At 43.7% G+C, this 25,349-nt stretch overlaps 1 protein-coding gene across 3 annotated transcripts in view; it reads left to right on the top strand.

Annotated features, from left to right (window-relative positions):
* The window catches only part of Zfp1 (ZFP1 zinc finger protein), a 29,530-nt gene extending 10,326 nt beyond the window's left edge, over positions 1–19,204 (top strand). The window contains exons 2-5 of one of the 3 annotated variants that reach the window (XM_052728571.1): positions 5,877–5,932; positions 12,806–12,932; positions 14,100–14,194; positions 15,615–15,810. In XM_052728571.1, coding sequence (XP_052584531.1) covers positions 5,918–5,932; positions 12,806–12,932; positions 14,100–14,194; positions 15,615–15,686 — 309 coding nt within the window. In that variant the 5' untranslated portion in view covers positions 5,877–5,917 and the 3' untranslated portion in view covers positions 15,687–15,810. Of the gene's footprint in view, positions 1–5,876; positions 5,933–12,805; positions 12,933–14,099; positions 14,195–15,614 lie in introns of those variants that run through there. The other 2 variants (XM_052728568.1, XM_052728570.1) reach the window with 2 other exon arrangements.
* The last annotated feature ends 6,145 nt before the right edge of the window (positions 19,205–25,349 follow it).

The raw sequence follows: 25,349 nt of genomic DNA, 5'->3' as shown, positions 1-25,349 counted from the left end.
TGTGGTTAATCAATTGCTACCAGATAGTCCTTCAAACATCCTGACTTTGTACTTTTGAGTTCCTGGGACCTATGTCAGCAGCTCTGAGAATTTCAAAACTCAGGCCTATTTCAAGCTGGGGTGAGGGGCTTGCTTGAAATGGGGGTGTTTTGGTTCTTCAGGTAGGATGGCCATTTTTACTGTGTTAATTCTACCAATCCATGAGCATGGGAGATCTTTCCATCTTCTGATATCTTCAATTTCTTTCTTTAAGACTTGAAATTATTGTCATACAAGTCTTGCACTTGCTTGGTTAAAATTATCCCCAAGATATTTTATATTGTTTGTGGCTATTGTGAAGGGTGTTGTTTCCCTGATTTCTTTCTCAATCTGTTTGTCATTGTATATAGGAGGACTACTGATTTTTTTGTTTTGTTTTGTTTTTCTAGACAGGGTTTCTCTGTGTAACAGTCCTGGCTGTCCTGGAACTCTTTTTTTTTTTTTTTTAAGATTTATTTTTTATGTATCTAGTGTCCTGCCTGCAAGCCAGATCCCATTATAGATGGCTATGAGCCATCATGTGGTTGCTGGGAATTGAACTCAGGACCTCTGGAAGAGCAGTCAGTGCCCTTAACCTCTGAGCCATTCCTCCAGCCCCCTGGAACTCTTTGTAGACCAGGCTGGCCTCGAACTCGCTAAAATCTGCCTGCCTCTGCCTCCCAGGTGCTGAGATTAAAGGTGTGCGCTACCAGTGCCCGGCAGCTATTGACTTTTTTGAGTTAATCTTGTATCCAGCCAAATTGCTCAAGATGTTTATCAACTGTAAAAGAATTTTTAGGGTCACTTATGTATACTATCACATCATCTGCAAATAATGCTACTTTGATTTCTTCCTTCCAATTTGTATCCCTTTCATCTCCTTCAGTTGTCTTACTGTTCTAGCTAGAACTTCAAGTTCTATACTGATTAGATATGGAGAAAGTGGACAGCCTTGTCTTGTTCCTGATTTAAGTGGAATTGCTTTGAGTTTCTCTCCATTTAATTTGATGTTGGCTATAGGATTGGTGTAAATTGCCTTTATTATGTTTAGGTATGTCCCTTGTATCCCTGATTTCTCCAAGACTTTTATCATGAAGGGATGTTGGATTTTGTCAAAAACTTTTCCAGCATCTAATGAAATGATCATGTGGGGTTTTTTTTCTTTTAATTTATTTATATGGTGGATTACATTGATGAATTTTCATATGCTCAACCATCCCTACATCTCTGGGATGAAGCCTACTTGATCATGGTGGATGATCTTTTTGATATGTTCTTGGATTTGTCTTTTGAGTATTTTATTGAGTATTTTTACATCTATGTTCATAGGGGAAATTGGTCTGTGATTCTCTTTGTTCAATCTTTGTGTGGTTTGGATATCAAGGTGACTGTGGCCTCATAAAATGAATTTGGCAATGTTCCTTCTATTTCTATTTCATGGAATAACTTGAGTATTGGCATTAGCTCTTCATTGAAAGTCTGATAGAATTCTACACTAAAATTATCTGGCCCTGGGCTTTTTGGGTGGGTTGGGAGACTTATAATGACTGCTTATATTTCCTTAGAGATTATAGGACTGACTATTTAAATTACTTATCTGATCTTGATCTAATGTTGGTAAGTGGTAATCAAGAAAATTACCCATTTCTTTTAGATTTTTCCAGTTTTGTACAGGTTTGTTTTTGTTTTTTTAAAACTTTATTTTATGTGCATTGTGTGAAGGTGTCAGATCCCCTGGAACTGGAATTACAGACAGTTGTGAGCTGCCATATGGGTGCTGGGAATTGAAGGATAGCCAGTGCTTTTTTTTGTTTGTTTGTTGGTTAGTTGGTTGGTTGGTTTTTTCGAGACAGGGTTTCTCTGTGTAGCTTTGGTGCTTTTCCTGGAACTCACTCTGTAGCCCAGGCTGGCCTCGAACTCACGGAGATCTGCCTGCTTCTGCCTCCCGAGGGCTGGGATTAAAGGCGTGAGCCCCAACCGCCCGGCTTCAGCCAGTGCTCTTAACCACTGACTCTCTCCAGCCCTGAGTACAGGTTTTACAGTATGACCTGATGGTTCTTTGGATTTCCTTGGTGTCTATTGTTATGTCCTCCTTTTTTGTTTCTGATCTTGTTAATTTGGACTTTCTCTCTCCATCTTTTAATATGGATAGGGTTTGTCTATCTTGTTGGTTTTCTCAAATACCAACTCTGTGTTTCATTGATTCTGTTATTCTGTTTCTATTTTATTGATTCCAGCCCTCAGTTTAATTATTTCTTGCCATCTACTCCTCTTGGAGTGTGTTTGCTCCTCCCCTCCTTCCTGAGAGCTTTCAGGTGTGCTGTTAAGTTGCCGGTATGAGATCGCACCAATTTTTTTAGGTAGGCACGTAGTGCTATGAACTTAACTCCAGCACTGCTTTCATTGTGTCCCATAAGTTTGGGTATGATATGCAGTAATTTTCACTGAATTCTAAGAAGTCTTTAATTTCTTTATTTCTGGCTTGACCCAGTAGTCATTCAGTAAAGAATTGTTCAGTTTCCATGACTTTGTAGGCTTTCTGTTTTTTCTGTTACTGCTGAAATCCAACTTTAATCCATGGTGGTCTGATAGGATGCAAGGGGTTATTTCACCTTTTTTGTATCTGTTGAGACTTGTTGGTGACTAAGTAAGTGGTCAGTTTTGGAGAAAGTTCCGTGAGGTGCTGAGAAGAAGGTATGTTCTTTTGTGTTTGGGTGAAATGTTCTGTAGATACCCGCTAGGTCCACCTCTTGAATTCTGTAGTTTCTGTTCACTTACCAGATTTTCCATTTCCAGATTCCCTCGGTTTGTGTTTTTTTTGTTTTGTTTGGTTTGTTTTTTGTTTGTTTGTTTGTTTGTTTGTTTGTTTTGGTTTTTCGAGACAGGGTTTCTCTGTGTTGCTTTGCGCCTTTCCTGGAACTCACTTTGGAGACCAGGCTGGCCTCGAACTCACAGAGATCCGCCTGCCTCTGCCTCCCGAGTGCTGGGATTAAAGGCGTGCGCCACCACCGCCCGGCAGTTTGTGTTTTCTTTATTGCTTCTATTTCCATTTTTCAGATCTTGAACATTTTGATTTGTTTCCTTCAACTGTTTTTCCTTGGCTTTCTTTAGGGAATTTACTCATTTCCACCAATTTTTTGTTCGTCTTTTCCTCAGTTTCTTTAAGTGATTTACTCACTTCTTAAAGGACCTCTTTTTCTTGTGCTTCAGCTGTGTTGGAATATTTAGGGCTTGCAGTAGTAGGACAGCTGGGCCCTGGGGGTGCCATATTGCCCTGGCTGTTTTTGTGCTCTTACGCTGGCATCTGGCATCTGGGTTGGTGGTGATTCTAGGTCTCAGTGCTGACTTCTGGGTTTGTCTTTGTTGGTGTTTTGTTCCTTGGTTTTTGTTTCCTCTCTGGTCTTCTTGGCATGTGTGGCCTGTGGTTGAGCAGGGGATTTCCACCTGAGTTGGGGGCTAGACTGCTGGTGGCTGGTGTGGTCACTTATCCAGCAGGTGGATGGCCTACCTGGTCTTCTGGCAGATGTAGCCTATGGGTGGACAGGGCATGCGTGCCTAAGAGAACCAAGATTGTGAGGGAGGTTCGTGAGCTGCAGCCTCCCTAGTCTTCCGGCAGGCATGACCTATGGTTGAGCAGCCCACCTCCTTTCTTTAAATATTAATTTTTGTTGTTTTCAGTTATGTGTGATTTCGCCTTATATGCCCTATGCGTGCTGGTGCCTGAGAAGCCAGAAGAGGGCATCAGATCCCCTGGAGTTGATGTTCTGGGTGGGTGGCTGTGAATGTCTCACATGGGTGCTGGAAACTGAACTCCAGTCTTCTGGAAGAACAGGAAGTGCTCTTAACCACTGAGTGTCTCTCCACCCCTCCATTGTTTACATTTTAAACTGTTAAAGAATGTTTATGTGATGGATGTTTTGCCTGAATGTATGTCTGTGCTTCACTTGTGTGCCTGGTGCCTGAGGGACCCGGAACTGGAGTTATGGGCCGTTGTGATCTGCTAGGTGGGTGCTGGGAATGGAACCCTGGTCCTGTGGAAGAGCAGTGAGCATTCTTAAACCAAATCTCTAGTCCCCAAAGAAGACATTTACTATCCGCAGCAACTATGATAATGTGCCCTGGGTCATTCCAGATATTGGTCATTTGTGTTCTTTGTTGTTTGATTGTAGATTTTGTGTGGTTAGGCAAGGTCTTTCTGTGTAGCCAGGCTGGCCTAGAACTTGTGGTCCTGCTTCAGCCTGACGGGTGTTACCATCCCTCCACACCCAAGCTGGGGTTCCTTTTCCTTGGCCAGTCTGGTTAGTTTTATTGGTGTTATTGATCTTTCCATTTACCAGCTTTGGTTTTATTGTATTCTCCATTGTTTGAAATTGATTGATTTCTGCTCTTACTGTTATTGTTTCCATCCTTATGCTTGCTTTGGGTTAATGCACTCAAGGTTTGGGTGGGAATGGGGGTAGGAATGACCTAAGGTCATTAATTGTAAACTTTTGTTTTGTGGGGTAAACAGTTTAATGCACATCAGGTATTGTATCTCATTCCTGTCATCCCAGCACTTGGGAGCCTGAGGCAGGAGGATCATGAATTTGAGGTTAACCTGGGCTAGATGATGAGACTCCATCTCAAAAACTAAATCGAGCAGTTTAGTAACTAAAGTTACTCTTTCTCAGATATTTCAATGCTGTTTTCACTGCTGTTTAATTCCTTTGCAGGAAACTGTTGTAAGGATCTAATCGGGCCTCGTGCATGCTAAGAATTTCTGCCTTTTTCCCCGTTAGTGTTTTGTTACAGTGGCAGATGCCTGAGAGAAGCAGCTCAAAAGAGGAGAGATTTACTGTGGTTCCTGGTTTCAGGCAACAGTCCCTTGATCCCATCTCTTTAAATCGAAGGCGACGTTGAACACCGAGGCAGAGGTTGCTCACCTCCGCTGCTTCCTGGCAACCAGGAAGACAGGAAGGAGCTGGAGACAAGGTTTATCTCCCAGGGCATGCCCTAGCAAGCTGCTTCCTCTGAGCCCCACCTTCTATTTTCTACTAATGGCACCATGGAGTCCACTGGGGATTAATCCATAGATGAAGGGGGGCCCTCGTGGTTCAGTCACTTGTCAGTGATTGAACTGGGCAGCTGGGGACTCACGTCATAGCCAGACCGGAACAGCCACTGAGCTATACTCTAAGTCCTTGGTGTTTTCCTTTTTGTTTTGTTTTGTTTTTTCAAGACAGTTTCTCTGTGTAGTCTTGGCTGTCCTGGAACTCCCTCTGTAGACCAGGCTGGCCTCAAACTCACAGAGATCCTCCTGCCTCTGCCTCCAGAGTACTGGGATTAAAGGCGTGCACCACCACCTGGAATTTTCTTTCTTCTTCTAGTTTCCATCTTTGTTGAAGTTTCTTATTTGTTATTTGTGTTTGCCTTTATAGTAAAGCCTGTAGTGTGGGAATCATAGTTGCTTTAAATTCCTTATCTGACAGCCTCAGGAGTTGGGCCTTCTGTTTTGTCTTTTTTGGTTTTTCGAGACAGGGTTTCTCTGTGTAGCTTTGCGCCTTTTTCCTGGAACTCACTTGGTAGCCCAGGCTGGCCTCGAACTCACAGAGATCCGCCTGGCTCTGCCTCCCGAGTGCTGGGATTAAAGGCGTGCGCCACCACCGCCCGGCTTGTTTTGTCTCTTGATGGTGAGATTCTTATCCTTGCCCTTTTTTATGTGTGTGTGTGTCTCATCGTGTTTGGTTGAAAGTAGATATTGCCAGCATGCTTTTTCTGAAGAGGGGGTAGTATTTTGGGGGGTATGTAGTGGTCTCTAAACAGAACATTCTGGGTACCAGACGGTCAGATCCATCATAACAAGCTTCCTTTTCTTCCAGGTGTGCCTTTGTGCTTTGTGCCTTTACCCCAACCACAGAAAATGATGAGGTCCCAGGTGAGTTGACTGTATGTTACCCACTTGGTTTTTCATTTCGCTTTTGGAGTGTTATGTTTATAGAAAATGAAGTAGAAAGTATGATGAGTTAGATCTGGGCCAGAAAGATGGCTCCGTGGATGAGAGCCCTTGCTGCACAGGCATGAAGACCTGAATTTGGATCATAGTGGGGTTTGCCCCATACCAGTATCTCTAGAATATGAGGGGCAGAGAAAGGATTGCTGGAGCTTTCTGAAAGCCTAGCTCCAGGTTCAGTGAAACAACCCCATCCATCCTTGCCATTTTGGGGGTCCCTTCTGTTTTGAGTAGCAGAGAAGGTCTTATGTAGCATAGGCAACTCAAACTCAATATGTTTTTAGAGCAATGGTTCTCAATCTCCTAATGGTTCGACCTTTAATACAGTTCCTCATGTTGTGGTGACTCCCAACCATAAAGTTATTTTCATTGCTACTTTATAACTGTAATTTTGCTACTGTTATGAATTGTAATGTAAATATCTGTTTTCTGATGGTTTTAGGTGACCTATGAAAGGGCCATTCAACCCCAAAGGAGTGTGACCCACAGTTGAGAACCTCTGGTTTAAATGCTAACCCTCAGTTTCTGATCTGCCCCTTTGCCAAGGACTGGAATGACAGGCATGTGACACAGTGCCCAGTTTCTGCAGTGCTGGGGATGGAACCTAGGTTTTGTACATTCTAGGCAAACATTCTGTCTACTGAGCTGCATTTCCAGTCCAGTATTAGTCAGTTCTTGAAGGACATCTTGATTGCTTCCAAGTTTTGACAATTAAAATGCAGGTTTTTGTGGGAGCATAGGTTTTCAACTCATTTGGGTGCATACCAAGGATTGCTGGACCATATAGTAAAAACATGACTCATTTTGTAAGAAACGGTTAAACTGTCTTCCAAGTGAAGTGCATTCCCACCATGAGTGAATGAAAACATGCTTCCACATCCTCACCAACATTTGGCATGGCCAGTATTCTAGATTTGATCATTTTAATGAATTATGTAGCCATACCATGGTTTTTGTTTATTTGTTTCAAGACAGGGTTTCTCTGTGTAACAACTGTAGCTGTCCTGCAACTCTTTGTAGACCAGGCTGGCCTCAAACTCACAGAAATCTGCCTGCCTCTGTCTCCTGGGGGTCAAAGGTGTGCGACACCTCCACCCAGCTTAGCAGTGCCTTGTTTTCATATTCAGTTCTCTGACACTTTGCCCACCTTTGTGTGTGTGAAGTGACCAAATCTATTGCTTAATTTTTAATCAAGAGATTTGTTGTCTTGTTTTAAGCTGTCCCAGAGCTCGCTTGATATATGGACCGGGCTGGTTTCAAACTCAGCAGAGATCCTTCTGCCTCCCGAGTGCTTGTGACTAGAGGTGTGTTAATTTCCTTAAGTAAGGACACCACATCTGGTACAGCAGCTGCAATCAGAATCACTACTTGATCGAGTTTTCAGTAATCAACTGTCATTCTCCACGATCCATCTGTCTTCTTCATTGACCAGATAGGAGAGTTGAAGGGAACCACCCCTGCATCTTTCAAGTCCTTGAACACGGCACTCATTCTGCAGTTTTTCCAGAGATGGAAAACTTTTTGATTTACTGTTTTTCTTGGCAATCTAAAGTCTTCTGTTTAGCCATTCAACAATAATAGCCCTCACTCCACAGGTCAGGAACCAATGTGAGAATTCTGCCAACTTCTGAGTATATCTATCTCAATTATACATTCCAGGACTGGGAAAAATAACCACAGGGTGAGTTTGGGGACCCAGTGGACCTACTGTGAGTTGGACTTCTACCAAAACTCCATTAGTCACCTGGCCTCCATAAGCCCTTACTTTAACTGGAGGGCCACACTGTTTCTTGGGATCTCCTGGAATCATAGTCATTTCAGAACCAGTATCCAACAGACCTGGAAAGTCTGATTGTTATCTATCCCCCCAGAGCACAGTTACCCGTGTAAAAGGCTAGAGGTCCCTCTGAGGAAGGACTAGAGGAAGACTAACAGTAAAACTCTGGTATGTTATCAAGGTCTTCCCTCAGGGGAACCTGGCCAGCCCTTCATTCAAGCCCTTCTGGGTCTGCAAACTGTCTCAAGTCTGGAAATTGGTTCACATTCCCTTTTGCCATGATACAATGTAGCCTTTCTTTCATTTGAAAATTTTTCTGCTTATACAGCTCCAAAAAATATAAATAAATAAATAAATAAAATGCAATAGACTTATCTGTTTCATGCCTGGAAATAATATGATTGATTAGCCAGTCATGTCACTGTAAAAATCACGTTGCCTGTGCTGGCCATTACAGGTCAGGCCATTATGGATGTTGCTTTGTCTATGCTGCCCATTACAGTAACTACAATCATTTGGCGATTCCATGCTGTCGCCTGGCCCCTGCTACTTGGGGGCCGATAAACCCATTGCATTTAATTCCCCCAACTGAGCAGGAACACCCCCAGCCCTAAGGTCTGGCCCAGGGGAAGGGCGACAACAAGCTCTTTGGTTGTGCTGGTGCCCTGACACTATGGTGTGTCTTAGCCTCTACTCAGAGGGCCCATATCAGTAAACTCAGCCTGACCCAGTTTCATGTTCCACCATTATCCCACACCCTTCAAATCCATTCCCATTCATAGTCCCCAGGCTTCTGCTTGAATGAATTAGCAGACTCATTCAGCTCTTTAGCAGTTTTGTGCACCTCTTTGTGAACTACACTTTCTATCTTCCCTCTAGGAGCCTGCTTAGCTTTTAGTCTCTTTAATGGTCTAAAGGCAATGCTAGGTGGGTCCTTATTTTTTCACAAGTTGTCAAAGGTTGTGTATATATATACAAAGTCACAGCTGTTGTCTCTCACAGTTGGTGAATCAGGATAATCAAATGCATTTGTCTCAGGTTTGTAGAATAGTTCACACCAGGGGCTTTCAGTATTCTCTGAGCTGTACATGTTGGCAAATTGGAAAGCTTATTCCAGATGCTTAAAAAATTCAGCCAGGCCAGACGGTGGTAGCTCACGCCTTTAATCTTGAGTGAGAGTGAGAGCAAACAGGCATCTCATGTCCTTTATCCTAGGCTACCAGCAGAAGGTGTGGTCCAGATTAAAGGTGGATCTTCCCACCTCAGAAGAACCAGATTCAAAGTGGGTCTTCCCACTTAAAACGATTTAATTAAGAAAAAAAAAAATTCCTCACAGGTGTACCTAGCCATTTGGGTTTTACTTAATTCCAAATGTAGTCAGGTTGACAACCAAGGAAGGCCATCACAGGGTGTTTTATATACATGCATATCTTCATAGATTATACATGAATTAGTAATTAACTCTGAGTTACCAAGAATACATTGGTGTCATACTAAGAAATAAAAGCACTTCTTCTTGGAATCATTTAACCAAGAGTGAGTTCAGTTGCGAATTTTCTACACCATGCTCCCGTGTCTTCCATCCTCTGTCTCATGAGTGTGAATCTGTCTGTTATGGTATCTGTATGTGTAGTATGTGTTTGTGTGTGAGTGGTGTCTGTCCCTAACAAAGGGCTTTGCTCTGTAATTTTTGAACAGCATAGAAAGCATCACATGGGGAAGGAATGGAACTCTACAGAAATCTTTAACAGAGTTTTACAAGGGATTAAGTCCCTGGTTTCAACTGATCCCAACTGACTCAGATACTAAACATTGTTTATTAACCAGTAGCCATAAATGGATGCTTTCAACCTTTATGATAGATTTTAGGAAGTTGCTTTCAACTTCTGTATTTACTGCTTTCAGCAAATGATACACGTCCATTACTCTGGGTTGGGGCACAGAAAAATACGTAAGATTGGAGCTCTGCATTAGCTTAGGTTGTAAATCCAAGGCACCTAAGATCGGTTGTTACATTGTTCTTTTAAAGGCAGGTTAAATAAGCAGTTTGAGTACACAGTAGGTTGGTGGTGTAAGTGACCTTAAGATGTATTATTAACTTGGGCTGTGAGGTCCAGCGAAAGTTCCAGTCTCTTAGAATGTACGAGATATTTTCAGAATCTTGCATTGACACATAAATCTGTGCACCACCTATGTGCCTGGTTCCCTTGGAGGCCAGAAAAGGGTATTTGATTCCCTGGGACTGGAGTTACAGATGTTGTGAGCTGCGATGTGAGTGCTGGGAATCCAGGTCTTCTGGAAGAGCAGCCTGTGCTCTTAACCATTGAGCCATCTCTACAGCTCCTGTGCATTACAAATACTTTTTTCCAGATGTTTTTTTTCCTTCTCTTCCCACCCCCCCTCCCCCCCCACCCCTCCCACCCCCCAGACAAGGTTTCTCTGTGTAGTTTTGGTGCCTGTCCTGGATCACACTCTGTAGACCAGGCTGGCCTCAAACTCAGATCCTCCTGGCTCTGCCTCCAGAGCGTTGGGATTAAGGTGTGTGCCACTGCTGCCCAGCCAGATGTGTTTTTCAAAGATGTCCTTAGTCCTTAGTTTGTCTTTTATCTTATTATTTTTTATTTTTTACTTTTATCACTTAGTGGCTTAGCGTTGGGTGTTTTGTTTGGGTTTTTTGTTTTGTTTTGTTTTTGAGATAGGATCTTGCTGTGTAGCCCTTGTTGGCTTGGAAACGGTGTGTAACAGCTCTGGCCGTCCTGGAACTCACTTTGTAGACCAGGCTGGCCTTGAATTCATAGAGCCCTGCCTGTCTCTGCCTAACAGGGCTAGGCATGCTGCATCACCAGGCTCCTCATTCTGTTTTTTAAAAAATGTTTGAGGGGTATGGTGCCCATATCCTTAATCCCAGGACTCAGGAGGCAGAGGCAGGAGGGGCTCTGTAAATTCAGCTCCAGATAGTGCTACACAATGAGACGGTCTCAGAAACCCTGTTTCTTTTGTGTGTGCTACAGCATGTGTTTTGGTTTTGGGAGTTGGTTCTCTTCCATCGTGTGGGTTCCAGGGATTGAACCAGGTTGTCAAGGTTGGTGACAGGTTTACCACTGTGTCGTATTGGTAGCCCTCTGTCTTTCCTAATTCTTTGTGTAATAGCAGTGTGCATACTGAAGGACTAGGGAGGGATATAGCTCCGTTGGTGGAGTGCTTGCCTTGTATCCCTGAGGCCTTGGACTTGACCCCTAGCACCCCACCCCAGAAAAGAAGACACGCACAGTGTGATTGCCTGTCCACACCTGGGTTGAGAAATGCACTACCTGCTCCCTACGATGTCATCTCTGCTGAACCCTCTAGCAGGTAGATTTAAATTTTTAGTTACATTTTTGTGTGCATAGGGTGGGGGTCGGTGGCTGGTGGCATAGTATAATGTGGAAGTCAGAGGTCAGTGTTCTCCACCTTAGGGTGGAGAACAACTCAGATCTTCAGGCTTGAGTAAGTACCTTGACCAAGGAGCCATCTCGTTGGCCTTTTCTTTGTGTTCAGATTACAGTAGCTAGTGTCAGGTGAGAGGAAACAACTCTTGCATTGCTGGTGGCATGTAAAGGACAGTCTTCTGTGAGCAGCAGCGTAGCGCTCATTAGCAATGCTTACCTAAGCCGTGTTTATACAGTTGGCTAGAAGATGAGCCACGAAAATCCCTGGGTCTTAGTCTAGCTATAGCTTTCCTGAAAGTTCACAGAAGTCTCATTTGGGGAAGTCATTGGCAAGGTCATGAGAAATGTTTGAAAACACAGGCCTCAACACGGTTGGTGCATCTGACTGGTCACAGTGTGCATCCGGTGTTGAGTGTTTGCTAGGACTGTGATTGGAAGGAGAAGAATGCTCAGTGTTTTCTGCTTGGTTTACCGCTTGACTGCCAGCCCTCAGGAATTGGTTTTTAAGAGCAGAAGATCTGTAAGATGGAGTGTCCTCACCTGATTCAAGGCAGCATGGTGTGGAATGGGGAGCGAAATATCCTTAGCACGTGTTGAAGGGAGACCAGAGCAAGTGCATGTTAGAGTCCACATGTAGCAGCCTGCCCTCAGCTTAATTAGTCTGCTAGCCCTCAAAATGCCTGCTTTGGAGTTCCTTCCAGTCGACACTAGAAACCGTCTGGTGTCATTGGAGAGTCACTGCTGTTCTGCAAATCTTCCTGGGCACTGCTCTCAGCTCTCCCCTTGATTTGTCCCTTCTCATGTCCTTTTGAATTACTGTTTTGTTGGTGCTTTTCTTTTTCTGAGACGGTCTCTATGGCAGTGGTTCTCAACACATGGGTTGCGACCCCTCTAGGGGTAGCATATTGAATATTTACATTATGATTCATAACAGTAGCAAATTAGTTATGAAGTAACAACAAAATAATTTTATGGTTGGGGTCACCACAACCTGAGGAACTGTATTAAAGGGTTGCAGCATTAGGAAGGTTGAGAACCACTGCTCTTTGGGCTGTGTACTTCTGACTGTCCTGGAAAACTGTGTAGACCAGGCTGGCCTCAAACTCAAAGAGATCAACCTGCCTCTGCTTCCCAAGTGCTGGGATTCAAGATGTGCACCTGCCTTTGGTGCATTTTCAGTGGTTCCTTGAAAAGGGTGAGAAATAGACTTTCCAGACCTTGTGTTTTTGAAAGGTCTTCACTTTCCCTTGCTATTTGATGAAGACCTCTGCATCCATGTGGATTTGCTTCTTTCTAGCTTGTATTTTTGAGGCCATGTCTCACTGTGTAGCCCTGGCTGGCTTGAAACTTGTTATGTAGACCAGGCTGGCCTCAAACTAAGATCTGCCTGCCTGTGCCTCCCAAGTGCTGGGGTTCGTTACACCACTGCCCCTGTCCTAACTGAAGGTTTTCACTGTTCAGAGCTGTGACAGACCACTGAACAAGTAGCACACTTCCTGGTGAGTGGCTTACAGTGTGGCAAGAGTACGTTTTCAGATATCCTGTCTGTTTCTCCCAAAGCCCATCACTTTAGAACAAACTGTGTCATTTCAGGGGTCGGTTTCATTCACTGATGTCACTGTGGACTTCACCCAGGAGGAGTGGGAACAGCTGGACCCTTCTCAGAGGATTCTCTACATGGATGTGATGCTGGAGAACTACAGCAACTTACTTTCAGTGGGTAAGGACGGCTTTGGGAAATGGATCTTTAGCCTGGGATGGCAGGAGTATAGTTAGAACAGTCAGTTCAGAATTCACTACAGGAGCTGTGAGTTGGAAAATAAAGAGCTAGTCTAGTAGAAGTGATGTCCTAGTGTCTGAACAGGTTGAGCACCTTTGAGATTTTTTTTTTTAAAGACAGGGTCTCACTTATATGGCCTTGGCTGGCCTTGAACTCAGAGATTACCTGTCTAACCCCTCCTGCCTCAATGCTGGGCTAAAGGTGTGTGCTGTGAGATAATTTTGTTGTTTTTTGTTTTTCACTTTTGTTATTCAGACAGGGTTTCTCATGTAACAGTGTTGGCTGTCCTGCAACTTGCTCTGCAGACCAGGCTGGCCTCAAACTCACAGAGATCTGCCTGCCTCTGCCTCCCAAGTGCTGGGAATAAAGATGTGTGCCACGATGCCCAGTTAACTCCAGGATCTTGCTGTCTACTTGAGAGTTGTCTTCAGAGACTTGTATTGCGATTGTCTCTGCAGGCCTGTGAGAAATACTCACTTTAAAGTTAATTTCGTGGGGCTGGAGAGTTGACTTAGTGGTCGACAGTGTATACTGTATGCTCTTGCAGAGGACAGACTCGAGTTTGGTTCTCATTACCCATGTTGGGCAGCTCCCAACCACCTGAAACACCAACTTTCAAAAGCTTTGGCTCTGAGAGCACCTGTACCTGTACATAGACCCCACAGACATTTGAAAAAAAAAATCTTTTTGGACCGGTGAGATGGCTCAGTGGGTAAAGGCGCTTGCTTCCCTTCCAAGCCTAATGTCCTGAGTTTGATCCCTAGGGCCCATATTGGTGGAGGGAGAGAACCAGTCAGAGATGGTTGTCCCCTGACCTCCATTCACATGCCATGGTAATGCATGCATGTGCACTCACACATACACAAATAAGTAAAAATTATAAGTTGGGTATAGTGTTGTACACTTTTAATCCCAACACAGAAGAGGCAGAGGCAGGTAGAGCTCTGTGAGTTCAAGGCCAGCCTGGTTTACATGGAGAGTTCCAGACTAGCCAGGGCTACATAATGAAATGCTGTCTTCAAAAAAAGGGGGGGGGTGGGCTGCGTAGCTACTTCAGTGATTGAGAATGCTGGCTATTCTTCCACAGAATATGTGTTTTATTCCTAGCATTTACATGGAGGCTGACAGCCTTTGTAAGTCCAGTTTCAGAGGATCTGGTGCTCTCTTCTGGCCTCTGTGGGCATTGCCAACATAGCATGCAGGTAAAACACCCATACACATAAAATAAAAGTAAATGAATCTTTTTAAAAGATAATTATATGTATGGGTGTTTTGCCTGCCCATATGTCTGTGTACCATGTGTGTGGCTGGTACCCTCAGGCTAGAAAAGAGCATTGGAATCTCCTGGGACTGGAGTCACAGATAGTAGTGTGAGCCACCATATGGGTGCTGGGAATTGAATCCGGGTCCTCTAGAAGAACAGCCAGTGCTCATAATCTCTGAACCATCTCTCCAATCCCACTAAAAATTGTTTTTAATAATAAGTTATTTTGGGGTTGGGAAGAGTGTACCAGTGGAGCCCCAGAGCCCACAGCAATGCTGGATGATAGCCTCCCTGTGAGTCCATCCTTGGAAGGCTAGGAAGACTAACCACATCTGGGTTTGATTGCCAGCTGTGACTTCCGTTCCAGGGAATCTGACACCCTCTTCCTAGCATCGTGGGTACTAAGCACACATGGTGGACAGCCATACATACAAGCAAAATACCCACACGTATTGAAAAAAAAAGTGACTTTGGGCCCAGTTGTTGTGACACATGCCTGTAATAAAGAGGATTGCTGCAAGTTTTAGGCCAGCCTGATCTCCATGATGAAACCCAGTCTCCAAAAGGGTGACACATAGTATAGGTGAGCAGAGTAAACCAATGCTAGCCTGTCACTGTCATCTAGAACTAAAGTGTCAGCCACCAGTAGCTCTTCTCCCCGAGTCTGGTCACTTACCACCTACGTATTTTCTTGGTCTCCAGGCTAACTGTTCATTGTCCTTGAGGGTTCTATGAAATCTTCATCACTGAATTACTACCTTTCCCATGTCATTTTATGCCAACCTTTATTTTTGTTTGTGATCATGGGGAGGAAGAATGGTGTTGAGACAGATTCTTCCTGTATAGCCCAGATAGGCCTTAAATAAACTCAGGCTGGTCTTCTTACCTCGGCATCCTGAGTGTCAGGATTGTGAACTTGAGCCACAACATCCAGCTTTGACCTTCGTTTTTATTTTGTTTTTTTTCTGCCCATTTTTTTGTTTGTTTTGTTTGGGTTTCTCTCTGTAGCCCTGGCTGTCCTGGAATTCACTCTGTAGACCAGGCTGGCCTCAAATTCACAGAGATCTACCTGCCTCTTCCATCCGAGTGCTGGGATCAAAGGCGTGCGACACCACTGGCAAGCTTTTTTCTGCTCATTTTAAGGGCGTTTTGTCATCAGGAAATACTACCCCTCCAGCGTATACTTATTGTCCTTTCAAAGCTTAGGAGATGAAGAAAGTTTGCATTGGGGATTGTGTTTTAATACTAAAAGACTGGGTCTGAAAGCAGAGTCAGCTCTATAATGGGAGCACTTGTAGGGATTTCCCACTCTAACAAAGAAGGCTTAAGACAGTGCCTTTCACTGTGTTTTGTCCTAGAAGTGTGGAAGGCCGATGACCAGGTGGAGAAGGACCCCAGAGACCCAGGTGAGCAGGAGAGGCCACTTATGACTCTCAAGAACCAACCACCAATTGAAGAAAGAGGCAGTCTTTTTGAAAAGACTTTAAATCTGAACACAGACTTTGTTTCGTTAACACAAGTTCCCTATAAATATGATTTATATGAAAAAACTTTGAAACATAATTCAGACTTACTTGGTAATAGAAGCTGTATAAGAAGGAAGAGTGAGGAGTGCAATGGATTTGGGAACCCACTTCTGTATCTGAAGCAGGAGAAGCCCCATGCTGGAGTAGAGTACTCAGAATACAATGGGAATGGAAAGTCTCTCAGCCATAAAGAAGTCATCTTTAAACACCAGAAAATTAAGAACTTAGTTCAGCCTTTTGTCTGTAATTACTGTGACAAGGCCTTCTCCTTCAAGTCGCTCCTCATTAGCCATAAGAGGATACACACAGGAGAAAAACCCTATGAATGTAATGTGTGTAAGAAAACCTTCTCCCATAAGGCAAACCTCATCAAACATCAGAGAATTCATACTGGAGAGAAGCCCTTTGAATGTCCTGAGTGTGGAAAAGCGTTTACCCACCAGTCAAACCTTATTGTGCACCAGAGAGCACATATGGAGAAGAAGCCGTATGAATGCAATGAATGTGGAAAGACGTTTGCTCAGAAGTTTGAACTCACTACACACCAGAGAATCCACACAGGAGAGCGACCCTATGAGTGTAATGAATGTGCAAAAACCTTCTTTAAGAAATCAAACCTCATTATACATCAGAAAATTCACACAGGGGAAAAACGCTATGAGTGCAGTGAATGCGGAAAATCATTTATCCAGAACTCACAACTCATCATCCATATGAGAACTCATACTGGGGAAAAACCCTATGAATGTACTGAATGTGGCAAAACTTTCAGCCAGAGATCAACTCTTAGATTACATTTGAGAATCCACACAGGAGAGAAACCCTATGAGTGTGCTGAATGTGGAAAAGCCTTCAGCAGAAAGTCTCGACTCAGTGTCCATCAGAGAGTTCACACAGGATAGGTCCTGAGGCTACAATCAGACTGTACCGTGGAAAAGGGTCAAACCAGAATTCTTCCAATGAAGGAGAAGCCTTCATGAAGATACCGAAGGAGCTTGGGAAATTGTTTTGAGATGCAAGCTAACTAAAAACTTAAGAAAAAAGGATAGCATAAGAATATCATACTGAAAGTTAGTATCCATATGTGTGTATTTCAGTACCTATATCTCCAGATCCAGTTGTAAATAGACATACACAGCTATATTTCCATGAGCTTTTTTGACTTTTTGTGCTGCTGGGATTCAAACCTAGGATCTTGCTTGTGCTAGGCAAGTTTTTTTTACCACTGATCTACATCCCCAGTCCACAGTGACCTTTTTAAAATCTTGAATGAATTGAATATTCTAGGAGGAACAATTAAGCTTATATAGACAGTACCTTAGACCTTTGTATTTAAGGATATGCCACAAAACAAATTGTTTTAAATCTGTTTAAGTTAATAGCTACTGGGAATTTGAAGTGCTCATCTATGAAATTGCATCACAGCACACAAGGTTTCCCATACTCAGCATCACACATGTGTCTCAGCACCTTTCCAACCCAGTGTGCATCCAGAGGGGAATGTGATGGACCCTAAAGTAGTGTGTGCCTGTCTCCCTCGACAGCCGCTCACGTAAGTCCGTGTGGCCATTGTCCGTGAGCTGCCTGGTCACTAAAGAAAAAGCAGTACTGTTGGTTCTAACCTGCTCCTGGGTTTGAAGTCTTTCTAAAGCGTTATTTATATAAATATGCAAAGGTCTGAGATGATTGAGATCTAAAGAGTGAGAGGCAGCTGTGAACTCTGACTTGGCATCCATTGCAGACTAGAGTTGTGCTGTGCAGGGAGTGTCCTCATATCATGCTCTTGTTCTTTCTCCCTGAGACGTTTACACACAAGTGCATGTCTATTTCCAGAATACTGGGTACCCTGGAAAACTATTTTTGTATCTCTTGTCTTCCTCTTAATGCTTTATGAATTGTCCTACAAAAAAAAATATGGGTAGGGTTCCTGTGTAGCTCACAAATGTTACATTTCAGAGACTTTAAAGAAAAAAGAACTGTCCAAAGCTGTGTTTTGTTGCTTTTTATAGTTCCCATGTGCATAATCCACTTTAGAAGTTGTTTTTGCTGTGTCCTTTAAAGGAGGTAGTTCTGCTTTCTCTTCATATAACACTGCCCTTTGGAATCTGGCTTAGCTTTAACTGTCACCTTGAGTTTTGGTGTTCACAGCACTTTATAAGTATCTTATTTACTTGTCTATTGCAATGACAAAACACCATGACCAAGGAAGCTTAGAAGAAAGCATTTAGTTTGAGGCTCACAGTTCCATAGTGTTAGAGTCCCATCATAAGAGGAGGAAGTGTGGCAGCAGGCAGGCAGGATGGAGCAATGCTTAGAGCTCACATCTTGAGACACAAGCACAGGAGAGCACGCTAACTAGGAGTGCTGTGGGCTTTGGAGGTCCCCTCCAGTGACACGCTCATCTTTACCAAATAGTTCCACCAACTGGAGACCAAATAGTCAAACCTATGAACCTGTAGGGGCCATTCTCATTCAAACCACCACAGTAAGTGAGACTTCAGTGGTCTCCTTAGGTTGGCAGCTGACGTTTACAAAGTTAGGTTTTTGGGGTTTTTTTTGCCAGGTGTGCTATATGCCTTTAATCCCAAAATTCAGGAGGCAGAAGCAGGTAGATCGGAGTTTGAGACCAGTCTGGTCTACATATTGAGACCCTGTCTGAAAACAAACTATGTTTTTATATAACTGAAAGATGATCATTTGAAGCTTGATTTCAAATCACAAGTTCAGCTTTTTCATTATGCATTAGAATTATAAATGGAAACCACAACTGGATTTTTATTTTCAATATTTTATGTGTATGGGTGTTTTGCCTGTATGTATTGTCTGTGCACCATGTGCACGCAGTGCCTGTGGAGGCCTGAAGAGGGTGTTGGATCCCCTGGAACTGGAGTTACAGACAGTTGTGAGCCACCCTATGGGTACTGGGAATTGAAACCTGGGTCCTCTGGAAGAGCAGCCAGTGCTCTTAACTGCTGAGCTATCTCTCTAGCCCTTTGGATTTTTATTTTTTGAAGATAGTTGATTCTGTCTTTTGACATTAAGAAATACACACACACACAATCTCTCTTCATACCAGGAAATTCATTCCTGGCAATCTGAAGGTTTAAAAAAATCATTTAAAAATGAGTGAATAAGCCAGGCATGTTGGCACACTCCTTTAATCCCAGCACTCAGGAGGCAGAGGCAGGTGGATCTCTTGTGAGTTTGAGGTCAACCTGGTCTACAAAGAGTTCAGACAGCCAGGGCTGTTACACAGAGAAACCCTGTCTCAAGAGAAAAATAAATAAATTACAGTAAAAATATGCTATGGCTGAATGAATTTTTATTGAAAAGTATGTAGGAGCAAACTTCCAGATCAGGTGAGAAACTGAGAATATGCCAGTTTGTTTCTGCTTTTTTCAAATAAAGATCTAGCAACCTTACATCCATGTTTGTCTCTCTCTCCCTCCCCAGCACTGGGATTACAAGAAGGTGCCCAGCTTTTCATGTGGTGCGGGTGATCAGACTTGGTCTTCATGTTTTCATGACTAGCGCCTTGCTAAGCCATAGCCCTAGTCCCAGCGTATTTTCTTTATGACATCTTTTTTTTTTAGATCTGTCTTGGTCTTTCAACCCTGCACCTTTGACTTGTCAATCTGGGCACCTTCTGATGGCCCGGACGGAATGCTCTCCTTGCCTGCCTTGGCCTCTCTTCATTCTGGTGTTTATAATTACCAGCTAGGAGTCACCAATAATAGTGTGGATGTCCTATTAAGGAGGGAGGGGGAGGAAAAAACCTAAGCTCTTGGTGATGTTTAACCGAGAGCAAGTCCAGATTTGCATGCTCTGCTTCATAGTGTCCTCTGTCCTCTGTCCTCCCTGTGGTAGGGGTCTGAATCTGTGCCTATAACTGTGTCCATGTGTGCGGCCCCTCACACTCTTCTCTGTAGTATGAACATCACATCATCATGTGGGGAATGAACGAGGGATACTTTACAGAAACTCTTTAACAGTTTTACAAGGGATTAAGTCACTCCAGCTAACCCAGACCTCAAACATCCTTGTTTATAAAGCAGTAGCTGAATGTGGTGTGTGACATTTATCATGGATGTCCATTTTATAGGATTGCATTTAACTTCTGTTTTGATGCTTTCAGCAAATGATTATTAGAGCACACATGCATTACTGTGGGGCAGGGGCGTGGAATACATAAGGTCACAGCTGTGCATTAGCTTAGGTTGCAAAAGGGAATATAAGTGGAAAATCCAAAGCAAGTAAATACATTGTTCTCTCAAAGACATATTAAACAAAGAGGGTAAATGCACAATAGGAAAGCAGTCTTAATTCTTTTTTTTTCTTTTTTCCTTTGTTTTTGTTTTTTGAGACATTTCTCTGTGTGGCCCTGGCTGTCCTGAAACTCATTCTGTAGACCAGGCTGGCCTCAAACTCAAAGATCTGCCTGCCTCTGCCTCCTGAGTGCTGGGATTAAAGGTGTGTGCCACCACTGCCCGGTTCAAGGTGTGTTATTACCTCAAGGTCCAGCAAAAGTTATTATCTCTTAGAGTATAAGTTGTTTTTTTTTTTTATCATAATTCTTTGCACAACTGGATGTCCTTGTAAGACTGTGAGTCTAGATCATTGTCCGCCAGGGTACAGCTGAGGGTTCCTTTGTGGAAATCCTTCCTGTTTACATGTTGGTTTGACACATGAAGACTTCCTGCGCTCTGTAAGGCTGCGGGTGGCTGTTCTGGAAGCCCCTCACTCTCACCATGGACCCCTGAGGTGGCTGCATTTGTAGTGAGGACTCTCTTCCCTCTTCCCCTCTCCTCTTCCCCCATCCCAGCTTTTCCTACTGTCCTTCAGAGCGGAAGGTTGCAGGGCCGGTGTGGCCTTAGTGTTTGTGTGTGCTCTTTCCCTCCTGGCCAGACTTCCTGCTCTAAAGGACCAACAGAAAAAGGCTTTCACTTTTCCAGGACATTCAGCCCCATCTTCCCTCAGGGCCAGTTCAAAACCAGTTTCCCCTTGTAAGTGATTCCTTTGACTCTGGGCCGGCATGACTAAACTATGTAGAGCTGTCTCCAGAAGTAAAGAGGGTGTTTGTTTTCCAGAACACCCCAGCTTAGAGCGTGCCTCAGTCAAGTTAGGAGGTCTACTGCTCGCCAGTGATGCCTTGGGGGTGAATGTTGCACTCTGGTAAGGCCTACCTCTATTTCAGTCTGACTCATGCCTGGGATGTGTTCTTAAGAATTGGCCCCAATTTGACCCCCAGATTCTGAAAAGGCAGTGGGGAGCAGGGGGTGGGTTCTTATTTTCCCTCATAACAAAGTTGGGCTCCTGTCCTCTCCCAGATCAAGAATGCTGTATACCTCACATGGCTGCATCCTGTGATTGGAAACTTCTTACTCTTAACCCAAGCCTTCGTGACCTTGTTGACAGGACTGTCAGCTATGGGAAGGATGTCATGTCCCCAACTAGATTCTGTCACACTAGCCCCTCTCCCCTGACCATCCTTGATGGATGACCCTTCCTGAATACTCAAGCTCCTGTTGGATCTGGTCTCTACCAGCCTCCACCTCCCCTAACAATCCTGCTCCCTCCCCCTTCCTCTGGTGACTTTCTGTCCACCTGCAGAAGTCGCCAGCTGCTCTTCCTTACCAGGTGTCACGGTGTCACAGGTCAACTGCCAGTATGACACAAACCTAGTCATCCAGGAAGAGGGAACCTCTGCTGAAGAACTGTCCGGGTCAGATTGGCCTGTGGCCCTGTCTGTGAGGCATTTTCTTAATTGCTGATCTATGTAAGAGGCTCAGTCCACTGTGGGTGTTGCCATTCTGAGGCAGGTGAGTCTGAGCTGAAGACAGAAAGGGACCAAGCTGGAGGGAGAACACGCCACTAGGCAGTACCCCTCCGTTTATGCTTCTGTTCCTGCCTCCAGGTTCCTGTTTGAGCGCCCGCCTGACTTCCCTCGATGGTGGGTTGTGAGCGGGTAGTGTAAGCCAAATAAACCCTTTCCTCTTCAAGTTGCTTTTGGTTGTGGTATTTATTACAACAATAGAAAAAAAATAACATCTTGATATGCATTCTCCCTCACACACTCCATCCAGAACTTCAGACAGAGAACTCAGAGAATATTAAAAGCCATCCTTTCTCTCTCAGAAAAGCATCCTTCCCCTTTCCAAGTTGCTAATGAGGACCTTTACACCCTCTGAGTCCACATCCTCTCCCTTAGTCTGACCTGTCCCAAACGCACAGTCTAAGCTACCACCATCTAGCTAGAATCCCTCAGCTTCACTGTGGCTTATGACCTAACCTGGCAAGACACACATATTTTTGTAACTACTTTCTGCACACACACAAGGAAATGTCTGTTTGATGGTCTTCAGTTCTGGGCTAAGGAAGTTCATGTTCGTAACCCAGTTATGAACAGGACAGGCTCCATTACTGTGTTTAATATAGAGAGCCCCACTGGTCCTGTCCGGCCACTGGCATAGGAAACAACGGGGGAGGGACCTGTTCAGACTATATGATAACCTGTTTATTACATGGGATAACTACAGACAATAGAAAGTTTCCAAGAAGCCTACACTCCTTAAATCTAGGCTAGTTAGAGCCATGCACAAGTACATGAATCTGCATCCTAAGAGTCAGGAATAAGCTGTCCCAGCTCTGTGTTTCATAAACCAAACAAGCTCCCTCTCAAAACAGATAAAAGCTTCCTAAACTAGGCTCAGGACCCAAGGCTCTCTTCACTTTTTAGGCTTGGCTTTCACGGTCTTTAATATCCAAGAGGAGACCTTTCAGATCAGAAAGGATCCAACTGCAAGGTGGGCCCTGTACATGGCTGCAGCTGCTTCCTGTGCCCTACCCATCCTAGGAAATCGGAGTGGACGAAGCCAGCCTTGGGTCTGAGGACTCTTCCCTGTCATCCTTGTCAGCTAGGAGTACCCAAAGCCTCTGGACTGCCAGCCTCTCCTGGGGCCATGTCTAGTCTACAAACTAGAGGCCAGCTCCATCCATGAATAATGTCACACTCAAGTCAAAAGCCCTGTTCTAACATTAAAGGCATGCGCCACCATGCCCGGCTACTTGCTAAGTTCTTGCCCAAAGTCTGGGATACCTTCATTTCTGCATACCCTGTCACACTGCCCTGAAGGAACCTAACACTTTCCTTGAAGGCCCCAACATTCTCTAAAGATGCCTGCTGGGCTCTTCTGTACAACCCAACAGTCCAGTGGGTCTTATAAGATGGTCCAAGGCCTGATGGTCCTGACCTATCCCATACCTTTACATCTTTAAATGCTTTCTTTTGTGTTCCCATTCACGCAAACTCTCAGTACCCCTTGGCTTTTGAGGGCAGGACCCTCTATCCAGTTACTCGGCAGCTTATCTGGACCATCTTCCCGCAGGGCTACCTGCATAGCCCCTACCTCCTTGGACAAGCCTGTCTTACCCCTGGGAGTAGCCTCCTTCGGTATACAGATAACTCCAGCCAAACACACTTCAGGTCAAAGCACTGTCCAAGCTTTAAAAACGTGCCTCATAAAGCTAGGTGTAGTGGCACATGCCTTTAACCTTAGCACTTGGGAGGCAGAGACAAACAGATCTGTGTGAGTTCAAGGCCAGCCCTCAAAAAAATTATATAGAGATATATTTTAAATATATATATTCTAAAATATATACAAATTATATACATACATATATACACGTATGTGTGTGTGTGTGTGTGTGTATATATATATATATATATATATATATATATATATATATATATATAGTCTCAGGGATTCTACTGTTGTGAAGAGACACCATGACCATGGCAACTCTTATAAAGGAAAACATTTAATTAGGGCTGGTTTACAGTTTCAGAAGTTTAGTCCATTATCATCATGGTAGGACATGACAGTGTGGTACTGCAGAAGGAGCTGAAAGTTCTACAGCTTGATCTGCAGGCATCAGAAGTCTGTCCCACTGGGCTTGGCTTGAGCATATGAGACCTCAAAGCCTATTTCCACAGTGACTTCCTCCAACAAGGCCACACCTATTCCAACAAGGCCACATCACCTAATAGTGACACTCCATATGGCCAAGCATTCAAACACATGAGTCTATGGGGCCATACCTATTCAAGCAACCATATATATATATATATATATATATATATATATATATATATATACACACACACAATATATGGGATATATGATTATATACAATTATATATTAATATACATTATATATACACACATATATAGTAAAAGACAAATCCCTAATTGAACCATATTAAATTATCAAATGGTTTTTTTTAATGCCAAACTATATACATGACAAGAGTCATTTTACATATAAAGATGAAAACCAGGTAAGTGGATGAGAATATTCTACACAGCCAGTGGCTGGGAAGGCATGATTCATCTTAAACTTTTAAGACAGTGTTGTCCAACATAGAGGAATTCTGAAGGATGACAGACTGAGGGGTCATTTGAACAGACAAGCCTATAGCAAAGTTCAGCAGGAAGAGAGCACACCACAGGTAGCAAATCCCAAGCAGGACTGGAGACTGTAACACTCCCAGAAACTGATACACCCACAGAACAATGCACTAGAGAAAATAGCAACAATTTTTATCCAAAGTCAGCAATTTTCAAACTGAGCATGCATCAGGCACACCTAAAAGATTTAAGACTGGCTGAGCGGTGGCAGTGGTGCACGCCTTTAATCCCAGCACTCTGGAGGCAGAGCCAGGCAGATCTCTTCTCTGTGAGTTCGAGGCCAGCCTGGTCTACAGAGTGAGATCCAGGACAGGCTCCAAAGCTACACGGAGAAATCCCTGAGACTATATATATATATATATATATATATATATATATATATATATATATAACATATACGTGTATATATGTATGTATATAATTTGTATATATTTTAGAATATATATATTTAAAATATATCTCTATATAATTTTTTTGAGGGCTGGCCTTTTTGTCTCCAAAAACAAAACAAAAAAAAAGACAAGACAGACACGACTGGAGAGATGGCTCAGTGGTTAAGAACATCTACTGCTCTTCCAGAGGAGCCTGGTTCTCGGCTCCCATGTCAGGTAGCTCACAATCACATGTAGCTCTAGCTCCGAGGGACCTGATCCTCTCTTGTGGACACTGTGGGTACCTGTACCCCATGTGCATGTGCTGTGGGATGTTCTGTATGTTAAATGTGTTGCTCTGATTGGTTAATAAATAAAACACTGATTGGCCAGTAGCCAGGCAGGAAGTATAGGCGGGACAAGGAGAGAGGAGAATTCTGGGAAGTGGAAGGCTAAGGCAGAGAGACGCTGCCAGCCGCCGCCATGACAAGCAACATGTAAAAGATACCAGTAAGCCACAAGCCATGTGGCAACTTATAGATTAATAGAAATGGGTTAATTTAAGATATAAGAACAGTTAGCAAGAAGCCTGCTGTGGCCATACAGTTTATAAGTAATATAAGTCTCTGTGTGTTTACTCAGTTGGGTCTGAGCAGCTATGGGACTGGCGGGTGAGAGAGATTTGTCCTGACTGTGGGCCAGGCAGGAAAACTCTAGCTACATGCATG

This window comes from Peromyscus californicus, unplaced genomic scaffold (genome assembly GCF_007827085.1).
Source record: "Peromyscus californicus insignis strain IS unplaced genomic scaffold, ASM782708v3 Scaffold_8__1_contigs__length_139910024, whole genome shotgun sequence".
Taxonomy (NCBI): domain Eukaryota; kingdom Metazoa; phylum Chordata; class Mammalia; order Rodentia; family Cricetidae; genus Peromyscus; species Peromyscus californicus.
The sequence above is the reverse complement of the archived record's forward strand: the minus strand, read 5'-3'. Positions and strand labels throughout refer to the sequence as shown.